Source organism: Lepisosteus platostomus, chromosome 20, assembly GCF_059453375.1.
Source record: "Lepisosteus platostomus isolate fLepPlt1 chromosome 20, fLepPlt1.hap1, whole genome shotgun sequence".
NCBI lineage: Eukaryota > Metazoa > Chordata > Actinopteri > Semionotiformes > Lepisosteidae > Lepisosteus > Lepisosteus platostomus.
In genome coordinates, this window is record NC_142630.1 from 16,034,224 (window position 1) to 16,055,272 (window position 21,049).

At 45.7% G+C, this 21,049-nt stretch overlaps 2 protein-coding genes across 7 annotated transcripts in view; one reads left to right on the plus strand and one right to left on the minus strand.

Annotated features, from left to right (window-relative positions):
* Positions 1–1,600: 1,600 nt before the first annotated feature.
* Positions 1,601–16,190, plus strand: brd7 (bromodomain containing 7). Of its 2 annotated transcripts, none has more exons than XM_088614037.1 (17): positions 1,601–1,761; positions 3,294–3,508; positions 3,723–3,852; positions 4,730–4,787; positions 4,947–5,091; positions 5,976–6,086; positions 7,717–7,907; positions 8,859–8,985; positions 9,179–9,254; positions 9,549–9,656; positions 9,909–10,044; positions 10,654–10,765; positions 11,659–11,706; positions 12,706–12,820; positions 14,887–15,030; positions 15,274–15,417; positions 15,992–16,190. In XM_088614037.1, exons 1-17 carry the CDS (start codon positions 1,713–1,715, stop codon positions 16,054–16,056), a joined length of 1,974 nt encoding a protein of 657 aa, XP_088470163.1. In that variant the 5' UTR covers positions 1,601–1,712; the 3' UTR covers positions 16,057–16,190. The 2 variants fall into 2 exon arrangements, with proteins under 2 accessions (XP_088470163.1, XP_088470164.1); XM_088614038.1 differs by having other exon boundaries at positions 12,706–12,799.
* Positions 16,191–16,275: 85 nt separating this feature from the next.
* The window catches only part of adcy7 (adenylate cyclase 7), a 56,180-nt gene continuing 51,406 nt past the window's right edge, over positions 16,276–21,049 (minus strand). For all 5 annotated transcript variants that reach the window (XM_088614031.1, XM_088614033.1, XM_088614036.1 and 2 more), the window contains 4 exons: positions 20,874–20,981; positions 19,485–19,599; positions 18,878–19,002; positions 16,276–18,075 (listed from right to left, as the gene is read on the minus strand). In XM_088614031.1, coding sequence (XP_088470157.1) covers positions 17,929–18,075; positions 18,878–19,002; positions 19,485–19,599; positions 20,874–20,981 — 495 coding nt within the window. In that variant the 3' untranslated portion in view covers positions 16,276–17,928. The remainder of the gene's footprint in view (positions 18,076–18,877; positions 19,003–19,484; positions 19,600–20,873; positions 20,982–21,049) is intronic.

Genomic DNA, 21,049 nt, shown 5'->3' on the forward strand with positions numbered 1-21,049 from the left:
CTGTGTGGCTAGAAGGCCGCCAATGAGGGAATGCTGGGAATGCTGGAGATTGTGTCTGCGGGCTGTGCGTTCGGGCCCAGTCGCACAGAAATGGGGTCAGACAACAACTGCTAACATTGTCACAAGCATTCTGAGCCACCCAGATGGCAGCAGTCAGTGTCGTCATCAACAGTTTGAAAAGAACTAACTCCGCTCTGTACTACTGCTCTGACCAGGACAATCTTCTTCCACCTGCTGACACCTCACGAGAGAAGCAGGCTGCTGACCACGCGTAGATAACAACGCCCTCTGGTGGTACAACAAAGCCCAAACCAGTACAGCTGCCCAGGCGCTATGTGCTACACCGAACTTCATTTCAAGGTTCATTATCCCCGAGGAGAGATTTGATTTACGGTATATTCGATACAACAACCGACAAACATTACCAACAGAGAAGACTGTACGATCGTGTTACAGGAGATAAGAGAGTTGCTTTTTAAATAATAATTTCAACACATCACCTCCATCATTTCGGTCATGTAACGCCAGATGTCTTTCTTCACTGGCTGTGCTCACCGGGACACTAGAAAGTTTCTCAGCACAAACACGAAAGCCTTTACACTCGCCTGCTCTTTGCCTGGTTTGTAATGCACTTCAATATACCTTCCCTCTTCAGACACGTCAAGGCAGTTCGGATTTGTATTGGGCAGATCCATCCATTCCACGCAATCTCATGTCGAGTGTTTAGTCATTACAGGAAAGCTGTTTTCTATATGCTAACGAGAGCTAATCTCTCACATTTGCTAGTTTGCTCGTGTTAAAAACAGCCGGAGTAGACGCAATATCTGAGACAATCATTTTAAAGTTGCAAATTGATAGTCACAGCTTTACCAAATTGATGTTGCTGCTTACTAACAGGGTGGACCCGAGAGTACAACAGTCCTCAATGATTGTTAAAATGGGAATCCGTAGTATTCCCATTTTACTGTATTTGCGGTGATCTATCTCGACGTGCTTTAAAGTGTTCGTTAGTAATAGTAACACATTACTGCACAGCCGGCGACATATGTTACAGTATGTGCAGACTGTGCATAGTAAGACCACAAGATGAAGATGACGATGGCGTACAGTATAACTGCTTTTAATGGCTGGCAATAAGCTTTTTTTAAAGGATGGCTGCCAGAGACGGGTAGGCTTACATTAAATTGACATATTCTAGATTTTTAAAAACAGCATATAAGACTAGTATGGTTAGAACCCACCGACTCTGTACTTACAATCTGAGAGAACATAAGCCAAGTATGGCACTGAGCTTCGTTATATAAGCATGTACACGTTTGCTGAGGAAAGCTTGAATTTAACTTTAACTAGAAACCACAGATCATGTTTTACTTATGATGAGAGAGACGTATTAAAATACTTCGGCTTGGTATGTTCTGTGGAGGCTGAGACGCGTGAATGACAGCGTGTTGTGATGAGGGGATGTGGTTTCGAAAAATTAAACAGAATTACGAGATGCACACGCACAAAAAAATAGCTTTTTAGTTCGCGATTCCAGCTCCGTCGCTACTGGCCTCCATCCAGCAGAGGGCGCCCGAGAGGAGATTGTAACTCTCGATCTGTTCTCCCTGATCCGGCGCCTGCTCTTCCGGGTGCCGAACAAAAGAGCCGGACTGAGTCGGTGCTCTTGCTGCTTCGTGCTTCCGAGAAGATAAACACGTCAGATTCAAAACATGGGGAAGAAACACAAAAAACACAAGTCGGAAAAGCATACATACGAAGGTAAGGATTTAAAAACGACAAGTCGGAATGCTTCTGAACTCTGTTCGCCTAACTGGCGATCTCACGTTTCATAAATAGCTGGTTATGAATTTACCGGCCTTTGTAGCAGTACTATATCATATGTATCGCATGAACTGAATCCTTCGCTGGTATTAATGCACGCCCCCATCATGATGGCAAGTTTTAATTAAAATGGTTGGTGACAGCTGTCACTCATTTGTGCATCAAAGGATAGGCCAGCTCGGCTGAACAGAACTCATCTTTACGGACATAGTGTGTTTTGCCTGCCTTTCTCATATTGATGAAACATTTTTCTATCAGTGCGTTCCTCAGCCAATAGTCTCAAATAGGGGTTCCCAACCTTTTTTGTCAGATGAACCCCCTCAACCTCAATGATTTGTTAAAGTCCCCCCTTGAGATTTTAACTAAATCAAACCTCAATAAATGTAGATAAATGCTACAGCATACCTCTTAACACGCTTCTTATCACTCAGTAAAATATTAATATTGCTACTGTTGTTTTCTTATGCTTATTATTACGTTGTTATTTATTAATAGGACTATTTAACAACTCAAACCAAACATTTTAAACTCACTCAATGGCTCATTTGCCCTGGCATAGACCTGCTGCTGTTCTAAATCGGCTAACTTTGCCTTGAAATACTCAGCTGGTTGTGTGGCCAGGTTTGCATGTCTTGTTTCCAAGCGTCTTTTCAAGAAAGCTGGTTTCATAGTTTCATCTGAAGCTGCTCCAAACAAATCACACATTTAGGCAGAGGTTTGGCCTTGTCACCGTCCGTGCAGGTGAAGCCAAATTTTAAACACTCCTCGCTGTACCTGCAGAGCTTTTCCCGGTTTGGTGCTTTTGGCTTCTCCTGGTGATTTCTTTTCGTAACCACGAATCTGTCCATTTTGCTACCCGTGATCACGTAGGATTAAGACGTGCTAACAACATCTGATCACATGACATTCAACAATTAGGTGAATTCTGTCATTGGTTTTTGCATACAAAATCACGGTAAAGTGTTACATTTGATTGTTTCAATGTAATATATTTACTTTCATAAACTATATCTATTTTTAGGGCGTTTCTCGAAAAGAGTAGGGGTGTAACCCCGGTGTCCTGGCCAAATTTCCAATTGGCCCTTACCAATCATGGCCTCCTAATAATCCCCATCTATGAATTGGCTACATTACTCTGCTCTCCTCCCCACTGATCGCTGATGTGTGGTGAGCGTTCTGGCGCACTATGGCTGCCGTCGCATCATCCAGGTGGGGCTGCACATTGGTGGTGGTGGAGGGGATCCCCATTACCTGTAAAGCGCTTTGAGTGGAGTGTCCAGAAAAGTGCTATATAAGTGTAAGCAATTATTATTATTATTATTATTATTATTATTATTATTATTATTATTATTAAAGACTAGTGCCCTGTTTTAGGCGGAATCCCGTGTAGAAGGTGGCTCGGCAGAGTCAGTGATACTAGAACAGAGCCTCCTGCCTCTCACCCTCTGCGTGCGTCGTCTCTCGCTCAGAGTACGCGGAGAAGCCGCTGAAGCTGGTGCTCAAGGTCGCGGGGAACGAGGTGACGGAGCTGTCCACAGCCCCCCCCAGCCACGAAGCCAGCAGCCCCCCCGAGGAGAAGGCCGACCATGACAAGCACAAGGACAAGAGGAAGAAAAAGAAGAAGAAAGGTGACAAGGAGAAGCACAGCCCCGTGCCAGCGGGGGAAGAGAGGAAAAGGAAGAAGGTAAGGGGTTCAGTGTGGCACTTGGGCGGAGAATGTGCCGTCACCACCTCACTCCAAGACATCAACCCCTCTACCAGCGGAGGGGTGGTTTCTGGGTGGCGGCAGGCCGCTGAGAATAAGCAGGAGAGAGTCCGTGTGTTAGATCTGGGTAATTGAAGATGCTTCGGTCGAATCGAGACCTTAGACGATTTGCTGTCTTCTTTCTTTCTGCAAGATGACCAAGAGGAGGAAGGGCCAGGACTCGCTGGACACTGACCTGGACGAGCAGGAGAGGAGCCAGACCCCTGTGAGAGCTGAGGTGCCCCAGGACAAGCACGTCGGCACCCCCATAGCCCAGATGGAGGGTGAGTGGCGCCACTGGCTGTCCTTCATCAGTCTTCCTGCAGGCACACCCTTCCCTAAATGACTCACCTCGCCTTACCCTAGTAAACTATAAGCTGCTCACACCTTTACTGCAGGTTGTTTTTTTTTCTTAAATGTTTTGCTTGAAGGTTTTTGGAGTGTTGTTTCTGCTGCCACTCTGATGGGAGGTTTCCTTGTGGGCGCTGGTCAGTTCTGTCTGGAAATCTAGATAGAGTGGTTGTTCAGATAATAAGCAGTAATGTTCTGAAAAAAATCTGTGCCCTTCGAAGTCAAACAGTAGAAGTGAAAGAGTCAATCTGTGGGAGAAATAAGAAAGGAAATGGGAGAAACTGAACCCAGCTGATTGAGGGAGAAGAAAGGAGAGGAGCCCAAATGCCTGTCAGAGATGAGGAATCGGAATGTACTTCCCATCCTGTGACTGAAACAGCCCTTGTTGAGTTTGCTGGGGATATGAGGATCGCCTTTTCTTTTTCTGCCTCTTAAGGATTTGATTTGGCTTCAAAACAACAACAAAAAATTAGCTCCCTCTATTATAAGACTGAGAATCGAGAGAAATGCTGTGTGAGATCCCCACTTGCAACTTAAAAATGCCTAGTGGGTCATTATTGACAGAAACTGCTTACCTGGATGATTGATTTGGTCACCCCAGCAGTTTCAGATTTCTATAGTTTCAGTGAGTGTTTTCCTCCTGCTCAGTAGCACAGTTCCTTGTGAAGGCTTTTACTGCAGTTATGTTGTTTTGTTATTTTTGTTTTGTTCACTTGAATTCCCATATTGTTTTTAACTCCCTGCACTTTTGTAAGTCTGCAAACTCAAAAATGAGCCATCTAACACGTGGGTGTAACACATCTCTTTCAGAAAAGGAGCTCTCTCCCCTCCAGGAAGCCCTCACTCAGCTCATCAGACAGCTCCAGAGGTGAGCCTTGCTGAGCCTTCAGTTTTTACTGCTTGTTTAGGGCTCTTTAATTGGATGGCTGAAAGAATTTCAGCATTTTAGACCTCTCGACTGATCAGACAGGCGGTCTGCGTGTAAACGTCTCTCTTCAGCTGTCGTTTAATTGTGTTTGGTTGGCAGGAAGGACCCCAGCGCTTTCTTCTCTTTCCCAGTGACAGATTTCATTGCCCCAGGGTACTCCCTCATCATCAAGAAGCCTATGGATTTCAGCACCATGAAGGAGAAGGTGAAGAAAGAAGAGTATCAATCTCTGGAGGAGCTCAAGGTATCCCGGTACTGCTGACAATAACAATGGCATCATCTCAGCCGTCGTGGGCTGCATATTCTTTAGCAGCTTCAGAGCCCCCTGATCATCAGTGAAGTACTGTACTCTGCTGACTAAAGGGGTAAAGCCAGCAGCAGTAGCCAGCAGCCATATCATTCTGCAACTCACAACTGGCAACCCACTGAAGCTCAGCAGGTGTGAGCCTGGTCAGTACCTGGATGGGAGACCTCCTGGGAAAAACTAAGGCTGCTGCTGGAAGAGGTGTTAGTGGGGCCAGCAGGGGGCGCTCACCCTGCGGTCCATGTGGGTCCTAATGCCCCAGTATAGTGACGGGGACACTGTACTGTAAACAGGCGCCGTCCTTCGGATGAGACGTAAAACCGAGGTCCTGACTTTCTGTGGTCATTAAAAATCCCAGGGCGTTTTTCGAAAAAGAATAGGGGTGTAAACCTGGCGTCCTGGCCAAATTTCCCATTGGCCCTTACTAATCATGGCCTCCTAATAATCCCCCTCTATGAATTGACTTCATCACTCTGCTCTCCTCCCCACTGCCCACTGAGAGCTGATTAATTAAAGAACTCATCAACCTCAGCTTTGAAAGAACTTAGTCTCTGTGGATTGTAGGATGAACCTCTGGGGAATTCTCAATATTACGCCTGCTGCTGCTTTTGCTGGTGCTGTCGTGGTTGTTGATATTTGTTTTGTCAGTGCTTAAATTGCTCATTCAGTTGAGTTTATGTGCTGGCAGTGTAATTTGGGCCAATTAATTGTGGCTGCCTACTGTTCCTGCTTGTCTATGTCTGACAGAGAGAAAATATGCACTGCACATAAAGTGAACAACAAGGCTTGCCTAGACCAAATCTCCTGTTTGTGTTTTAACGCAGGCGGACTTTAAAATAATGTGTGAAAACGCAATGATATACAACAAGCCAGAGACCATTTACTACAAAGCTGCCAAAAAGTTGCTTCACTCTGGAATGAAAATCCTGAGTCAGGTAAGCAAAGCTTAGCATTGGAGGACTTCAAATGTGCACTCTGTTTCACCCTCTTTGTCTAATTGGTTAGCAGAAACCTGATGCATGATGAAGACAAAGGGTTAATGGTAGACTTGCTGGTGATCTTCAAGCACAGCGTCGCTTGTGTTACAAGGCCAGTAGGTTCAGTCGGTTTGGAGGAACAGTGGTACAGAGGAGACTGTTGAGACTTAAACAGAATTGTTAATCAAATGCGAGTCTGGTTTCTTGCTAATTGTGTGCTCTGCTTCTTTCTTGTGTTGTTGTCAAGGTATTGTACTGGTAATTTAACTTGAGAAGAATGTTATTTTACCATGCAATTGACATACAATAACATCAACATGACTCTTGGTGTCGTAGCCCAGCTGGAACAGCAGAGGGCGCAGAAGATCTGCTTGGTGTCAATGGCTGCTCTATGAGCAGTGGGGGCAGAGAGCTGGTGTTAAGAAAGAAGTGCATGTGGAGTATCTGACAGGATGATCTGGACAGGCGCAGGTCTGAGTTCATGCTTTGTGCACCGAAAGCTTGAGAGGATTCTTCCCGACTAACTTCTGATTTTATGAGGAGAACAGACCCTTTGGAGTGTCCTGGCTCTCTGTTTTTCTAAACTATAAAAATGGCCTTAAAGCGAGAGCACAGTTTTAGGGACTAAAGGGCGGCAGCTATGTAAACAATGACTGAACCCGCTTCTCCTCAGAAGAAAGGAATTCTATGATGTGTCTCTTTCTCAAGCATCAGTCCCACTCTCTGTGGTTGACTTGGCTTGGGGGTGGTTGTCTCACATACTAATCCAATGCATTTGAGCTTTTTTAATGAAAACAAACTAAAAATAGTTCACGAAACCACGGGCCAGTAACCTCTGTTCTGATTGTCACTGGCCCCAGTTTGCGTTAATCCATCTATAAATAAAACATTGGCTTGGCAGTGGAATATCGTATTAAGTGTGAGAGCTGCCTTTTGATTAGATCCTCAGACCCAGCCAGTTTGTTTCCTTTGATTGTAATAGCCTGCTCCAGATCTCAAAAGTAGTTTTAATTGATCATACCTAGTCTTAGCCATCCCAAATCAGTAGACTGACTGCTTTACACCTGGGCGGGATGCTGTTATATCATAACAACTATCCAGGTCAGGAAAACGAATCTAACAAAACTGAAAGTGAATTGCTTTTTAGCTTGCAGGGAAATCTATCCAAAAATAATGGGAGGGATTGAGAAACTCCTCCAGATGGTTTTATTTTTCTGGCAATGGAGGTGTCTTTTTTTCTAATAGCAATGTCTGTCTTGCAGAATCAATATTTTTATAAACATGGCAGTAAATATTATATTTTTAATCCCGGTTAAGGTTGCTATATTCTAAGATAGTTTCACATACATAAAAGAACAAGAACTCTTTGTAATCGGTTTACCTTTGTAAGAGTTTGTCTTCATGATTCAGAGGCAGAGTGACTTCTGGCCACTGTGCAGCAGATACTGCACTGCTCTCTTAATCTTATACCTCTCGGGTTTCCTGTGAAGTGTGCAGTGATTATAGCGCTGTATTGCAGCTATAGTTCAACAGCTGTACAGCGATGCTGTGGGCAGAGTGAGGTTTCAGTGAGTTTCTGGTCGTACAGGAGAGACTCCAGAGCCTGAAGCAGAGCATTGAGTTTATGGCTGACCTGGAGCAGCCCAACACGCCGAAAGAGCAGGGACAGGCCGCGAAGGAGGGAGACTCCACCTTGGACCAGCCGAAAGATCCAGGGGAGCCTATGGACACCACCGAGCCCACAAAATCGCCAGGCAGAATAACCAAGGATAGCAGGAGGTAACATCACACATCAGCACTGCTGAGAGATACTACTCACTCCCGTAATCCAGTACAAAAACTCCAGAAAAATAATCCAGTACACTGTTTGACATAAAGATTTGTTAGATTAGTTATGTGCTATAAATTCTTATAATGGTTATCTTCTTGCATCCCCCTTGCACCTCTATGGGTACAAATGTTCACAAATTCTCACTCGAGAAGCCAGTTTTCTTCAGGCAAGTCTACACAGGGATATGGTGTTGATATTGTAACTCTCTGATCTGCTGATGCAGAATCTGTATATTTGTGGGGTTTAAGAGCCAATATAACAAAACTTCATTGCTGAATTGTCAGGTGTTATTGCCTAAATGGAATGATGGGTTTTCCAGCAAGTCTTCCTAGTAAATAAGTCCCTCCACTCTTTTGCAGGGGATGTGCAGAAATGTTGAGAGCACAAGGAATGCCGTTTTCAGGTTGAATCTTGTCCATTAATGTTCCACCACTCATCTGGGTGGAAAAATCAAGTTGCAGGTCTCTAGAGTGTTTGATCTTGTGCAGTCTCACCTTCTGAGCATTTGTCTGCACTACTTTCCACAGCAATACAGTATAAAAAGGGAAAAAACATTTTAGGAAAAATAACTCTGGAATTTCACAGAATATTGGGGAGGGATTGGCTCTATCAATAGAGAATCCTAGAGTGACTCTGTACAACAAAAAATCTAAAGTTGTTTTTCTTCTGGAGGCTGCTGATTCCAACACAGACGACTGTTCTCTACCTCATATTTATCATACTCTCTGTCACTATGTGAATGCTTCCCATTCACATATCTATTGAATTCCCTGACACTTGTTCCCTTTGAACCGTTCATTAAGCTTAGCAGTTGCTTAGAAAGATCTGCCGGGTCTCATTCCTGCTTTTCTGAAGGGCGCTCTATGTGCTGTGTTTTGTTCTACCTGGACTGTCACCAGGCAGGACAGAGACTCCAAGGACGACGTGCTGAAGGGGGGTCTTGTGCCGGAGAAAGAGCTGGAGATGATCCAGAAGCTCGTCGAGGACTCTGGCGGCAGGCTGAGCAGCAGGGAGGTTCAGAGCCAGGTATGGGGAGCTGGGGGACTGGGCTTTGTGTTCTCATTGAGAGGAGGATCCCGAGCTCTTGCGTGCCAGTGAGAGACACCAGTCCAAATTACACTGGAGTATCATCTTTCCCCCTTGCTTTGGATGAACACGGTGCTGCTTGGAGGCCTGCCAGTATCTGCATCCAGAGCTGACTTGATCTTTTCTGCTTTAGCTGCAGTTTGAGAGGCGGAAGACTGATGGGACCACAACCCTTGGCGTCCTCAACCCTGCAGACCTGTCGGCAGGAGGTAGGGCCCTGGAGAGCTGGACAAGAGGCACGCGATCCTCAGCAAGCTCTGAAGAGAGCATGGAAGTTTCTTTCTGGGTTAGCTGGAAGGCTACAGGCTGCATGTTGGCAGCGCCTGTCAAAGATTTGCTGGAGAGCTGTTGCTTCATGTTCAGCTGTGTTCTCTCAGAATTGGTTATTTTGGTTCCCTGAGGTTTACAAGATTCCAGGAACTCGTTCCAGCTAACGAGCAAGTGTCATAGGCACGTTTCCAGCATTCGTGATTGGTTTTTGTTTTTGCCCCCTTGTTCTGTAGAACCCGGGTACTGCCCTGTGAAGCTGGGCATGATGACAGGCAGGCTGCAGACTGGCATCAACACGCTACAGGGTTTTAAAGAGGACAAGCGGAACAAGGTGACTCCAAGTGAGTTCCAGTGCTGCTCAAAAATGATTTTTTTAAATCACTTTGCACATCCATTTGTACCTGAAGACTGTTCAGTCTTAAGTTGGATCAGGAAGTCTTAAAAACAAACAAAAAAAAACGGTGTGAAAGCATAAAAGCAATCATTGTGCTGTTATCAAATATCTGTAGATGCAGCTCCTCAGTGGCCCATATTTAACTAAAGGGTAGATTGTGCCTTTGTCTGAGTAATCATGCCTTTTTTTTCCCCCACAGTCTCATACATGAATTATGGGCCATTCAGCTCTTACGCTCCAATTTATGACTCCAGCTTTGCCAACATCAGCAAGGAAGACTCAGACCTGATCTATTCCTTCTATGGAGAAGAGCCCAGTCTTCAAGGCTCAGAGAGGCAAGTACTGTATCCACGTTTTCGACTTCCAGAGGGTAGAGACACATGGCTTCACAGCCAAGACTGCATGAGCACTTAATTTGAAAGTGCATTGATCTTTTAATCTCCCCAGATGATAGTCAAGTTAAACATAATTAGTAATAGCTTTTACAGTTAAAAAAGAGGCATTATGAAAAGCAATAAATGCTTTTGTTTCCAATAAGAATTAGTTTCAATTTTAAAGCCTTGGTATGTATTCAGAGTTCATTTTGGACGGCGCCCTGATTTGGATCAGATTCTTCTGCTGTTGACACAGCCAGAGGTTAGGAGAGGAGAAACCTTTTCAAATCCTTGAAAGGGTCTGTGCCAGACATTTTGTCCCTGCAGCCTCATCACTGAAGCCAGAAAGCGATGGTTTTGTAATGAGATATGTAAAGCTGAAAACTTATTGTCTGTGTGCCTAAAAGCAGCGTTGCAGTTCTGAAATGAGCTTTTGTACCTTTTGAGGTTTTCCTTGTCTTGTTTGCCCTGCTCTTCACGTCAGGCTAGGGTGACAGGGTCTTGTGCAAAGCTCATTCACCAACCCCTGATATAGCAGACAAGGAAAACCAATGTTGTATTGTTCAACAGCATTCAGGAGTTTCTTTCCAAGGCGGGTGAGCATGTGTGCCACGCAACAGACAGTTTTCTGGATGCCCTGACCAATGGAGATCACTCCAGGATGCTGAAGGAGATGGAAATGGTAGGAATGAGTGATCTGTCCAGTGAGCACTCTCCGCTCTGCAGAAGTGAGGACACAACACAAGTCGAGCTCTATAGTACAATCACAAGTTTACCTAGAATCTGACAGCAAAAACAAATTTGGTTATTTTATGGTTTCGATGTTGCTTTGACATTGTAAAAATATGTAAAAAAATGGTAGGAGAGACGTACTGTTTTTGAAGATCGGTACTGCTGCCTGCCTTTGCATGTGAATTGCATTGCACTTGATTTAATGTCACAGTAGATAGGGGGGCCTGAGCACAGCAGGCCTGGAGTTTGCCTAAACAAACAGCGTGCCTCCCCGCAGCTGGACTGAGATGAGAGTAGTTCAGTTTGAATGGGTAAACTGTAGTAAATCCTCACAGAAGCCTTTGATCCTACCACAAAGAGCCTAGATTATTTTTTCAGTGATATAAAAATCTCTGATTTGTCAAATTGGAAAAATATACAATTGGTTATTCACCTCATTCAGTTACATTGAGTTTGCAGAACTAAGATTCAACACCTAGTACAGTCTTGGTGATATGTATAATTATAGATTCTGTTAACAGGGATCAGCTGAACATGAGACTACACATAAGAGGTGCCATATGGCCCATCTGTCTTTTTCCAGTACTTAGTACCTAATTTATTGGAGGATCTCATCCAGCTGCTTCTTGAAAGAAGCCCGCGTTTTGGTTTCAATAACTTGGCTGGGTAATTTATTCCAGATTCCCACACCTCTCTACGTTACAAATAATGCCTCCTCAGATTTAACCTCATTTCAGTTCTCTGGATGTGTTTCACTCTTGATCCTGAAGTTCCTTTCTCTGAGAGTTCTGTGTAAATGTTAGTGGCACTCCGTATCCTTTTCCTCTGTCTCCGACAATCCAGGAGGGCGAGGAGCAGACGGACGGGCCTGAAGCAGCGAGCGATGCGGAGGTGAGTCTGGCCCGTCTCTCTCTCCTCTGCAGAGCGCCGGGCTCGCCGCAGTCTGGACCGGCGCCGGTGCTGGTCCGTGAAGACAGAAGGGGGGGGTGGGGTGGTGAGCAGGATGTTAAATTCATCCCAAAAGAAAAACCAAGACAGGATTCCTATCACAGGGTGATCTTCCAAGAGAGAACCGATTAAGTTGCGAATTCAGGGTTGGAAAGCTGTTTCCGTGCATGGTGTGTAATATTCCAAGAAATATCGGGAGCCAGGTTAAAAAAAAAATCAGAGATCCCAATAACAGCACTGAGAATTATTTGGTTGGTGGGAGTTTGATTGTTGGGTTACGTGTAGTGGAGGCGTCACAAAGCAGTTGGCTTCTCTTTGAAATGGATTTCCCAACTGGAGGAACAACAGTGAAGATCACTTTTTGGGACATATGTGTAATGAAGGTCAAGCAGGGATCAGAAGTTTTCGACAGGCAGGTTGACAGACAGAAGGGTAGAAATGACAGGTGGAGGTGAGAGAGAGAGTTAGTGTGCTGCTTGGAACTATTTTTACTTTTTATTACCACATATGGCAGTAGAATTAGCATCTTGTAGCCTGCTCTCATGGGATCTAGCTCCCTAGGGCTGGTCGGCACTGGGGCGAGAGACCTCCAGGGCAAACCAGAGGGGTTGGTGGATGAACAGTGCCCAAGTACAGTGTCGGAGGGGCACTGTGCTCTGGATACATCTTTCAACCGATGTCCTGAGTAGTTTATCCCACTCTGGGCTTGAACTGTGTGGCCCATAGAAAATTCAATAAAAATAAAAGCAATTCAATAAAAAGCAAAATTCTCACTTCCCTATGTATTGGTATTGTGTTTTGTGGCTGTTGGTGAATGATGGCACGTATATTAGTAGCAGTATATAAAGGCTAGGAATTAAGTATGCCTGTCCATTGGAGACTTGTGTGATGAGCTTACACTTTGCAATATTCTTCTTACCCCAGATTTCTTCTCCTTCACAGATAATCGACCCCGAGAACAGCAGCAGGAGCATCCTCACTGCCCTGAGCTCTGTGGTGGGCTTGGACCTGGAAGGGCAGACATTTGACTCTGAAGGTAAAGAGCTGAAACCCTCAGGTATGTGGTCTGAATGAAGGATATGGGAGTGTATATATACTGTAAGGACACTGATGTAATTCGGCCACAAAGGGAATTTGTATATCAAAAGTCATGTATTGCAGTGGTTCTCAAACTTTTTGGACCAAGTACCACCCCTGAGCAAACCAAGGCATCCATGTACCACCTACAAGTCATCTTCTCAAAGGAACCCCAGAAAATCTCAATGACCAACATGAGCACGCGTGCATGCGCACACACTCACATAAACTTATAATAAATATTATAATAAACTTTATTTGACATAGCGCCTTTAACGGTGGCTTCTCAAAGCGCTTTACAGGATGACAACAGGAACAACAACAATTAAAAATAAACAATAAAGAAGCACCTTTTCAGTGAGAGAGGTGGGCCTGTTTAGTCTAGCAAAGCAGATGTGAATTAATTGGTCGAGCCTTGATACAATTCACAACAGAGTCTAAAAGATTTTAAATCGTCAGGCATTTTCTTGACGGTGGATGCTGCGGTGCGTCCACTTCACATCTGGAGCACCCTCTCGAATTCGTGCAACCACACCGCTGTGTCGGCTTGTCATCGCTCTAGCACCGTCTGTGCAAACTCCGACGCAATTTTTCCAGTCGAGGCCATTCTCTTCGGTAAATTCATCCAGAAGCTGAAATATGTGCTCTCCTGTAGTTCCTGTTGGTAGCGGCTTACAGAACCGAAAGTCCTCATGGGACATACCCTCAACCTCGTATCTAACGTAAACGAGCAAATTAACCAATTAAAGGCATCTATAGACTCGTCTAATTGCAGTGAAAAACAGCTGCTCATCTTAACGTGCTCTACCAGTGTACTTTTGACATCATCCGCCATATCAGTAATTCTGAGTGACTGTGTCTTTCGAAGGGGGCAGCAGGTCGAGTTGTTTAGCAGCTTTTGCTCCACACATAATACGCGTCGGCTCTTTTGCCAACGGTAAACAAAGTTCTTAACGAGTAGTGTGGGGCTTACCTTTATTGGCCATATACAATTTCTTACATTAGGAATTTCTTTTCACTTACCCCAGCTTGCTCTCCCTGAGACACACAGGCTTACCTGCTTTAGCAATCCGCAAGCTTGCATTTTCCCTGTTTCTGTTTCAGAAGTCTGTCTCAGAAGTTAAAAGAAGTTTTTATTTCATGCGTATGGGAGCAAAACACAGAGACGCTCGGTGTATTTTTTTCAAATTAACCTAGAACAGTCCTTAAATATTTTTCTATCACACTTTCCTGTGCTCACAAGATTGCCAGTGTTCCAAAACCATGCACATTCTCCTACCTCCCTATTTGCTGAAGATAAATGGAGTTTTTAATGAAAGTTCGGGAGGAATGAAGGCAGCCGCGCTCATTCGACACAGCTGCTGCAATTCTCACTAATCCTGACGTAAGCAACCGGTCTCCATAAATATCAAACGTCACCCTCTCCTCTTCCTCGTTCGTTTTCTGCATCCCTCCTCCACCCCCTCTCCACCTTTGCAGCTACCCAATTGGTCGCATGGGGGTCCTGTCCTCCCCGTCCAACGGCCGGGAGGTCGGCCCTCAGCCAAGCGGGTTACGCCAAATCTCCACATCCCAATAAACAATTCTAATTTCTCCCAAGCTTTCGGCTGCTGTCATTCCTCGTGAACTTAAAAAAAATACAATTGGTCACTTACGTCCGTAGCACGCATTCCTATACAATGGTGTAGAATGTGTCCTCTCAAGAATTAGCGCGCTGTATCATAGTACGTAGGCTGCGTATTCAACACAAACGAATTTGATAAAAATAGAAAATATGAAAACTCCAGGGTCATATGGCGTACCACCTGGCAGCGCTCTGAGTACCACGAGTGGAACCGCTGATGTACTGGGTACGCATTCCACTGAAGGTTTTTAATAGATCTGATCCTTTACTTCCAGTAGATCTCTTTGTCACTGTGAGAAAGTGAGGAAATAGCCTTGCTGTTTTGTGTATGTGATTTGGACCATCCATTGCGAAGTCTGTAGCCTGAGTTCCAGCTGGTCTGGATCTTCATTGTGATGACGTTCTCCTGCCTGCTGCTCCAGAGGCCAGCCTGTTCCAGAAGAAGCTGGATGAGACGACGCTGTTGCTGCGGGAGCTGCAGGAGGTCCAGAACGAGAGGCTCAGTGTCAAGCCACCCCCCAACATCATCTGCCTGCTGGCTCCCAGTGCCAGGGAGCTGCAGCTGGGTGCGTCAGCTTTTCTTCTGCCCTTCTCCTTGCTTGTGCGACTGTTTCCATGCACGTGTTCAGGCTCCCGAAGTGCAGGTTTGAGCTCTTTACAGGTCTTGCCTTGTTCTCCTCCGTGGAACGATCAAACCCACCAGTTTTGCGGTCCTTCTGTCCCCGAGCCAGTTCACTGGAGGGGGGGGCACATTGCACGGTGGCGGCCTGAGTGACCCTCCCTGACCTTTGCTGTCTGTCCATCTACAGCCGAGAGGGTGACGGGGAACCTGAAGGAGCTGGCAAGTCGGGTGACCCCAGGCGACATCACCTGTCTGTACGGGATCAGGAAAGCCATGGGCATCTCCATGCCAACTGGGCTGCTGGACGACAGTCTTACAGACCTCACCACAGGTCAGTACTCCGCCCTGCAGAGCGTGTTCAAAGAAACAGCCTGGGAAAACAACCACTTACCCACATTCCTGCTACCGATTATGCAGGAAGGTTAGCTTTTCCTTGCCATGAGTCACTGACTGCTAGGCAATGATGAATATGTCACTGCCAGCATCCACATCACTCCTGAATGGGCAGCATCACTTAAGGGCCTTATGATCACATGGTTATTCCAGTAGACATTGAAAAAGTGTATTGGAGAAAGTGAATAATGTGATGCCTTTTCAGGCTGAGAATCACAGGGCTAATTAACAGAATACACTTAATTCTAAGGCAGTCTCGAAGATCTAATCCATCCGCTAGATGACATGCACAAGTGTAACAGAATATGATCACGTCTGCTCCCCCACCCCCACTCCCCACCCCCCCATTTCCTGTGGTCTGCTCCGTTCTGTGGGTTCTGTGATAGTGGTGGTTACAGTCATTGAGAGCACAGCTATGCATTCGCTCTCCAGGCTGGCACAGAGCTACATGAGAAGCCATGAGTCTTTCAGGGGCCAAGTGCTTCCCACCACCTCTGTTATTCTTTTTGTAGATGCGTCAGAATCTGTGGTTGGCTTTACTGCCAGTCAAGAGGAGCTGCCAGTAGGAGCTGTGTAAACCAGCCCAGTAACCAGTTACACTAAGGGACAGATGTCTTTTCCAAGCCTGGAACATTTCATTTGAGTTGCTGTATAGAGGATGTTTTTGCTCGACGTTTGTATGCTTTTCTACACAATAAATTTCTTAGAATAGCCGTTGTACTGTGTATATATATTTTTTTTTAGAAATTAAGATACTATAATTTTTGAACCATTAAATGAGAGGAAAAAAAGTTGGTTTTGGTCCATGTTCATTTAATGGATGCACGGAAGATTGTCTGGTTAGGAGGTGGGTTCAAACTTTCATTCTTCTCTGAAAAAAAATCACAATCAACCCAGACACGCACACAAGAAACACAAAACTGACCTCTAAGTTCCTATTATAAAATGAAACTAGCAAAACTGAACAGCAGATTCACAAAGCGCTGTCAAAGTAACCAGGCTGGTTTTGCACACTGCTAGACTTCCGGTGAAATGTTTCCCTTTTTGTGGGGAGGTTTTGCAGGCCCAGGTCCTGAGCCTGGTGCATACTGCACTGGCTAATTCCTTTCCTGTGAGAGGGAAAAAAATAAACACCCTCCTGTAGAAAGTGTTGTGAAAATCCTTTATTCCACCCATGGAAAAAATGCCAAATTCCACACCTGCATTTGTTCCTCATTGCCTGAGCTGCAGCAGCAATAACAGAAATGATCACAGGAGGGGGAGAGTCTTCCTCATTGGGGTATCTCACGACAGTAACAGCAGCAGTGCTTCATATTTCATTACATTTCAGAGGCACACAGAAAAATCAGACTTCCCAGGGGCAGTATAGCTCAGTCTTGCAGCAGTGTGTAAAATCGCCATCGTCCATCCTTTTCAGTATAAACATTTTTTTTTTTTAAATCACTTTGTTGCTTGACAAAGGCGCAGAAGAAAGTGTTCAGAAATAGCTTCTGTGCAGTAGGCAGTGTACCACAGCAGTAGAGAATGGCACATGTTCATAATGACCTGTAAGATGCAGCTGCACAGAACAGCGAATGCAGCCACAGTGGCGCTCCTGTCCAGTTTAAGGACACAGAATGGCAGTTTTATTAATTTGTAAGATCAAAACTAGGAAACCGTGTATTTCACAGTGCCCATTCACATTCTGTAAGCAAGAAAATATCTTGAGATTTTTGCAAGCATTTGCTTTCCAGATTGATTGTATGGCAGTTTTGGACGCACTAGAGGTTACTTTGTTTTGGGACAGGAACCAAAACTGCAGTATTGGTCAGAACTTCCTAGCTGTCTAAAATTAAAAACCTTTGTTACACATAATGAAGCATTTTGTTGCGACACCTAAAATGGAGCATTAGCTGTTAATAAGACAACAGGGTATCAGCAGTGGCTGTTTGAGAATATTTGGCTCAAGTCAAGTCTTTTCTCAACGCTAACCAACATGCCTCAAGAAGGACAAGGAAAAGTAACATACTTGCAACTGTTGACCTGTGAACTTAAATTAAAACCTCCATCCAAGAAGGTCTCTTACTCTTCAAGTGCAAATCGGCTGCTAAGGACTATCTATGTACATGGAGACTATTTACAGAAAAGGGGGTCCAACAGCTTAGCTAAAGCATCCTAATGCAGGCAAATACTGGAACTGCTGTTACTGCTAGGATCCCGCTGAACAGCAGCGTGTGGAATATTCCACGCGGAAGGACGGTATTCTTTTCTTAAAGGCCAGCGGCTCAGGCTGATGTCTTGACCCCTCGCTGCCAGGCGGTGCAGAGCCTCCCTCGTCGCCCCCCCCATCTCCAGCCCCAAAACGTCTTATCGCGCTGTTGCTCGTCACCGTAGCACTAAGAGGTCCGTGTGAAAAACAAGACGGGTGCAGGAGTAACAGTTAAAAGAAAAGCGGCGTCGCGGCTGGCCCTCAGCTCAGCGCCAGCCCCAGGGACTTGCTCATGTCTGTGCAGACGAAGAATGTCGTCAGCTCCCCTTTCCCCTTGACCTTGATCAGCCCTCGGCACTCGCAGGAGTAGCCCAGCTTCTTCAGGATGTTGGACGTCTCCTCGGTCACCTGCGAAACACGGCAGCCGGTCTTTAACCCCGGGGGCAGCAGTGTTTGCTGGTTCTCATTCCACCTGTTCTTAATGACCTACTGCAGCTGAACTGGACCCCTTTAATACTGCGCCCAGGCCTTCAGCTGCTGATGGTTTAAAGAGACCTGGAAAACCTACTGTGTTCTAGCCCTGGAGGACTGGAAGACTTATTGTATCTGTGAAGGATTTTCTAAGCTCTTGTACTCTCAAAGTCTTTTTGTTCCCTCTTCTTCTGAAAGCCACAGTATAGCTTAAAAACACAAATCTAGCAAACGGCCACCAGAGAATGGAAAAGCAAACTAAATTCCTCAAACCTTGGGGAAATACTTTTCCCATGAAACAACAGATCTAAGCTGGCAGTGTATTTTGTAACGGTAAAAAAGTAGGAACAGTTTTCTTAAGCTTTCAAAGTCTCCTTGAACATACTGTGCACAGATACAGAAAACCATCATAAAAGACATTATTATGGTAGAGAGCACAAACATCTCATAGATACAACATCAACATAGATACATCTACTGTACGTTTCTTGAATCTGCTATCAGAAATGTCAGTTATCTTCAGATTGTTCCAACCAGAGAGATTTCTTTGCTTTTTAACAAAGTCTGGTTTGGTCAAACGTGTGTTTTCCCCAGGGAATGCAAAAAATATTGATGTCGTGCTGTTCATCAAAGCACACAACCTCTGTTCAAATAGGTAATGTGCCATTTAAAGGAACTGCACTTAACAAGCTGTTAAAGTTGAGCTACTGTAGATGAAGTAGAGGCAACATTAGTCTACCTGGATCTTGCCCAGCTCTCCAGTACTCTCCATTCGACTGGCCACATTCACAGTGTTCCCCCAGATGTCATACTGCGGTTTCCGGGCTCCGATCACCCCTGCAATCACTGGGCCATAGTTTATCCCTGTCAGGAGAGGGAGGAAGACTTGGAGAAACACTGACAGCCAATAATGCACGTTCCCATCTTCTGTGAGAGGACCTGTTACCTCCTGGGAATGTGCTTGTCAGTACAAGAAATCCTCAATTGTAACACCCACAGGCAGAGGAACACAGGATGAAACATTCAAAAGGGAAAAAAGGCACTTCTTTACACCAATGGTTGTGGGTGTATGGAACAAGCTACCTAGCCATGATGTTGAAGCTAATACTTTGGCTTCTTTTAAGAAACGGCTAGATGAGACCCTCTGATCAATCCTCTAGCAAAGCGCAACTTTGAATTTTGCCTTCATAAAGTACTGCACAGGCACTTTTGAGTGATTTGTTTTTCAGATTGTCTCATGCATTTCTACGACAATCCAAACCGATTCTGAAAATCCTGTTTGCTTTAGCATGTGTAAAGGACTCCTCGAAAAGGCCTGAGGCCCACGCCCCTCCAGAGACACTCACCCACTCGCAGCCTGAAGCTGTTGAAGGAGTGCCTGTTGATGCCTTCCAGCTTGCCCATGAGTGCAATGGCGAACTCCACCATGTTTCCGATCTGCGTGTGCTGTCTCTCTCGGTCCTGAGCAAGCACAGCAGCAGAAATACAGGATTGACTGGGGGCTCAGTTTCTGCGTGCAATACAGGCCTAGCCAAAGACCTAGAGCGGGAGAATTCTCACACTGCATGTTACCATCCCCTCCACTGCTGGACCAAACAGCACTTTCATTTATTTACTGATCATTTAATGACGAGATAAAAGATATTCTCAAATTGCATGTGGATTGGAGGATTGGGACCTTTTATCTTGAGTCCTGCAGCTCGGGTAGCAGCCCTTCCAATCCACTCCATTTGAGCACCTTAAGTAGAAGCAGCTCTCTGTATTGTTAGAAACCCTGTATGGGAATTCTAAGCTGATCAGGGCGGAATAATACAATGGAGCAGACTGGTAGACCCACTCCTGAGTGCTTCCATCCCGAATCAGAAGGGTAAGAAAGCAGGAGACAGGTGTAAGTAGATTCACCCTGCAACTCACAACTGGCAGCCCACTGAAGCTAAGCAGGTGTGAGCCTGGTCAGTACCTGGATGGGAGACCTCCTGGGAAAAACTAAGGCTGCTGCTGGAAGAGGTGTTAGTGGGGCCAGCAGGGGGCGCTCACCCTGCGGTCCATGTGGGTCCTAATGCCCCAGTATAGCGATGGGGACACTATACTGTAAACAGGTGCCGTCCTTCGGATGAGACGTAAAACCGAGGTCCTGACTCTCTGTGGTCATTAAAAATCCCAGGGTGCTTCTCGAAAAGAGTAGGGGTGTAAACTTCCAATTGGCCCTTACCAATCATGGCCTCCTAATAATCCCCCTCTATGAATTGGCTACAGCACTCTGCTCTCCTCCCCACTGATAGCTGATGTGTGGTGAGTGTTCATCTAGGTGGGGCCCCACCTGGATAATGTGACAGCAGCCATAATGTGACAGCAGCCATAGTGCACCAGTCCGCTCCCCACACACCAGCTCTCAGTGGGGAGGAGAGCAGAGTGATGTAACCAGTTCATAGATGGGGATTATTAGGAGACCATGATTGGTAAAGGCCAGGGGGAAATTTGGCCAGGTCGCCGGGGTAACACCCCTACTCTTTTCGAACTGGCTGGTTTGCAGGTCTTTATCCACTGAGCAGCAAGACAGCAGCTCTTGGAGACCAGCAGAGAGCGACCTAGAAACCAGCTGAACTATAGAGCGCAGTGCAGTAAAGTTTCCTCCTGGGCTAGATGTTAGTCTCATGCGTTCAGGACTGCAGCCAGTGTGTGCAACAGCCCACCTCCAGCGGACAAGAGCTGCACCATCATCTCGCCGGAGGTACCTGGTTGTTCTCCTGCCCGGGGGTCACGCTGAGGCCTGCGGCCGCCATGTAGGTGCTGCCGATGGTCTTGATCTTCTCCACCCCACTGAACTTGGGTTTGGACAGGAGCTGGACAGGAGGACACAAAATCACAAGGGTTCAGAGCTTGCATCTTTGCAGCGTGCAACTTTTAATTC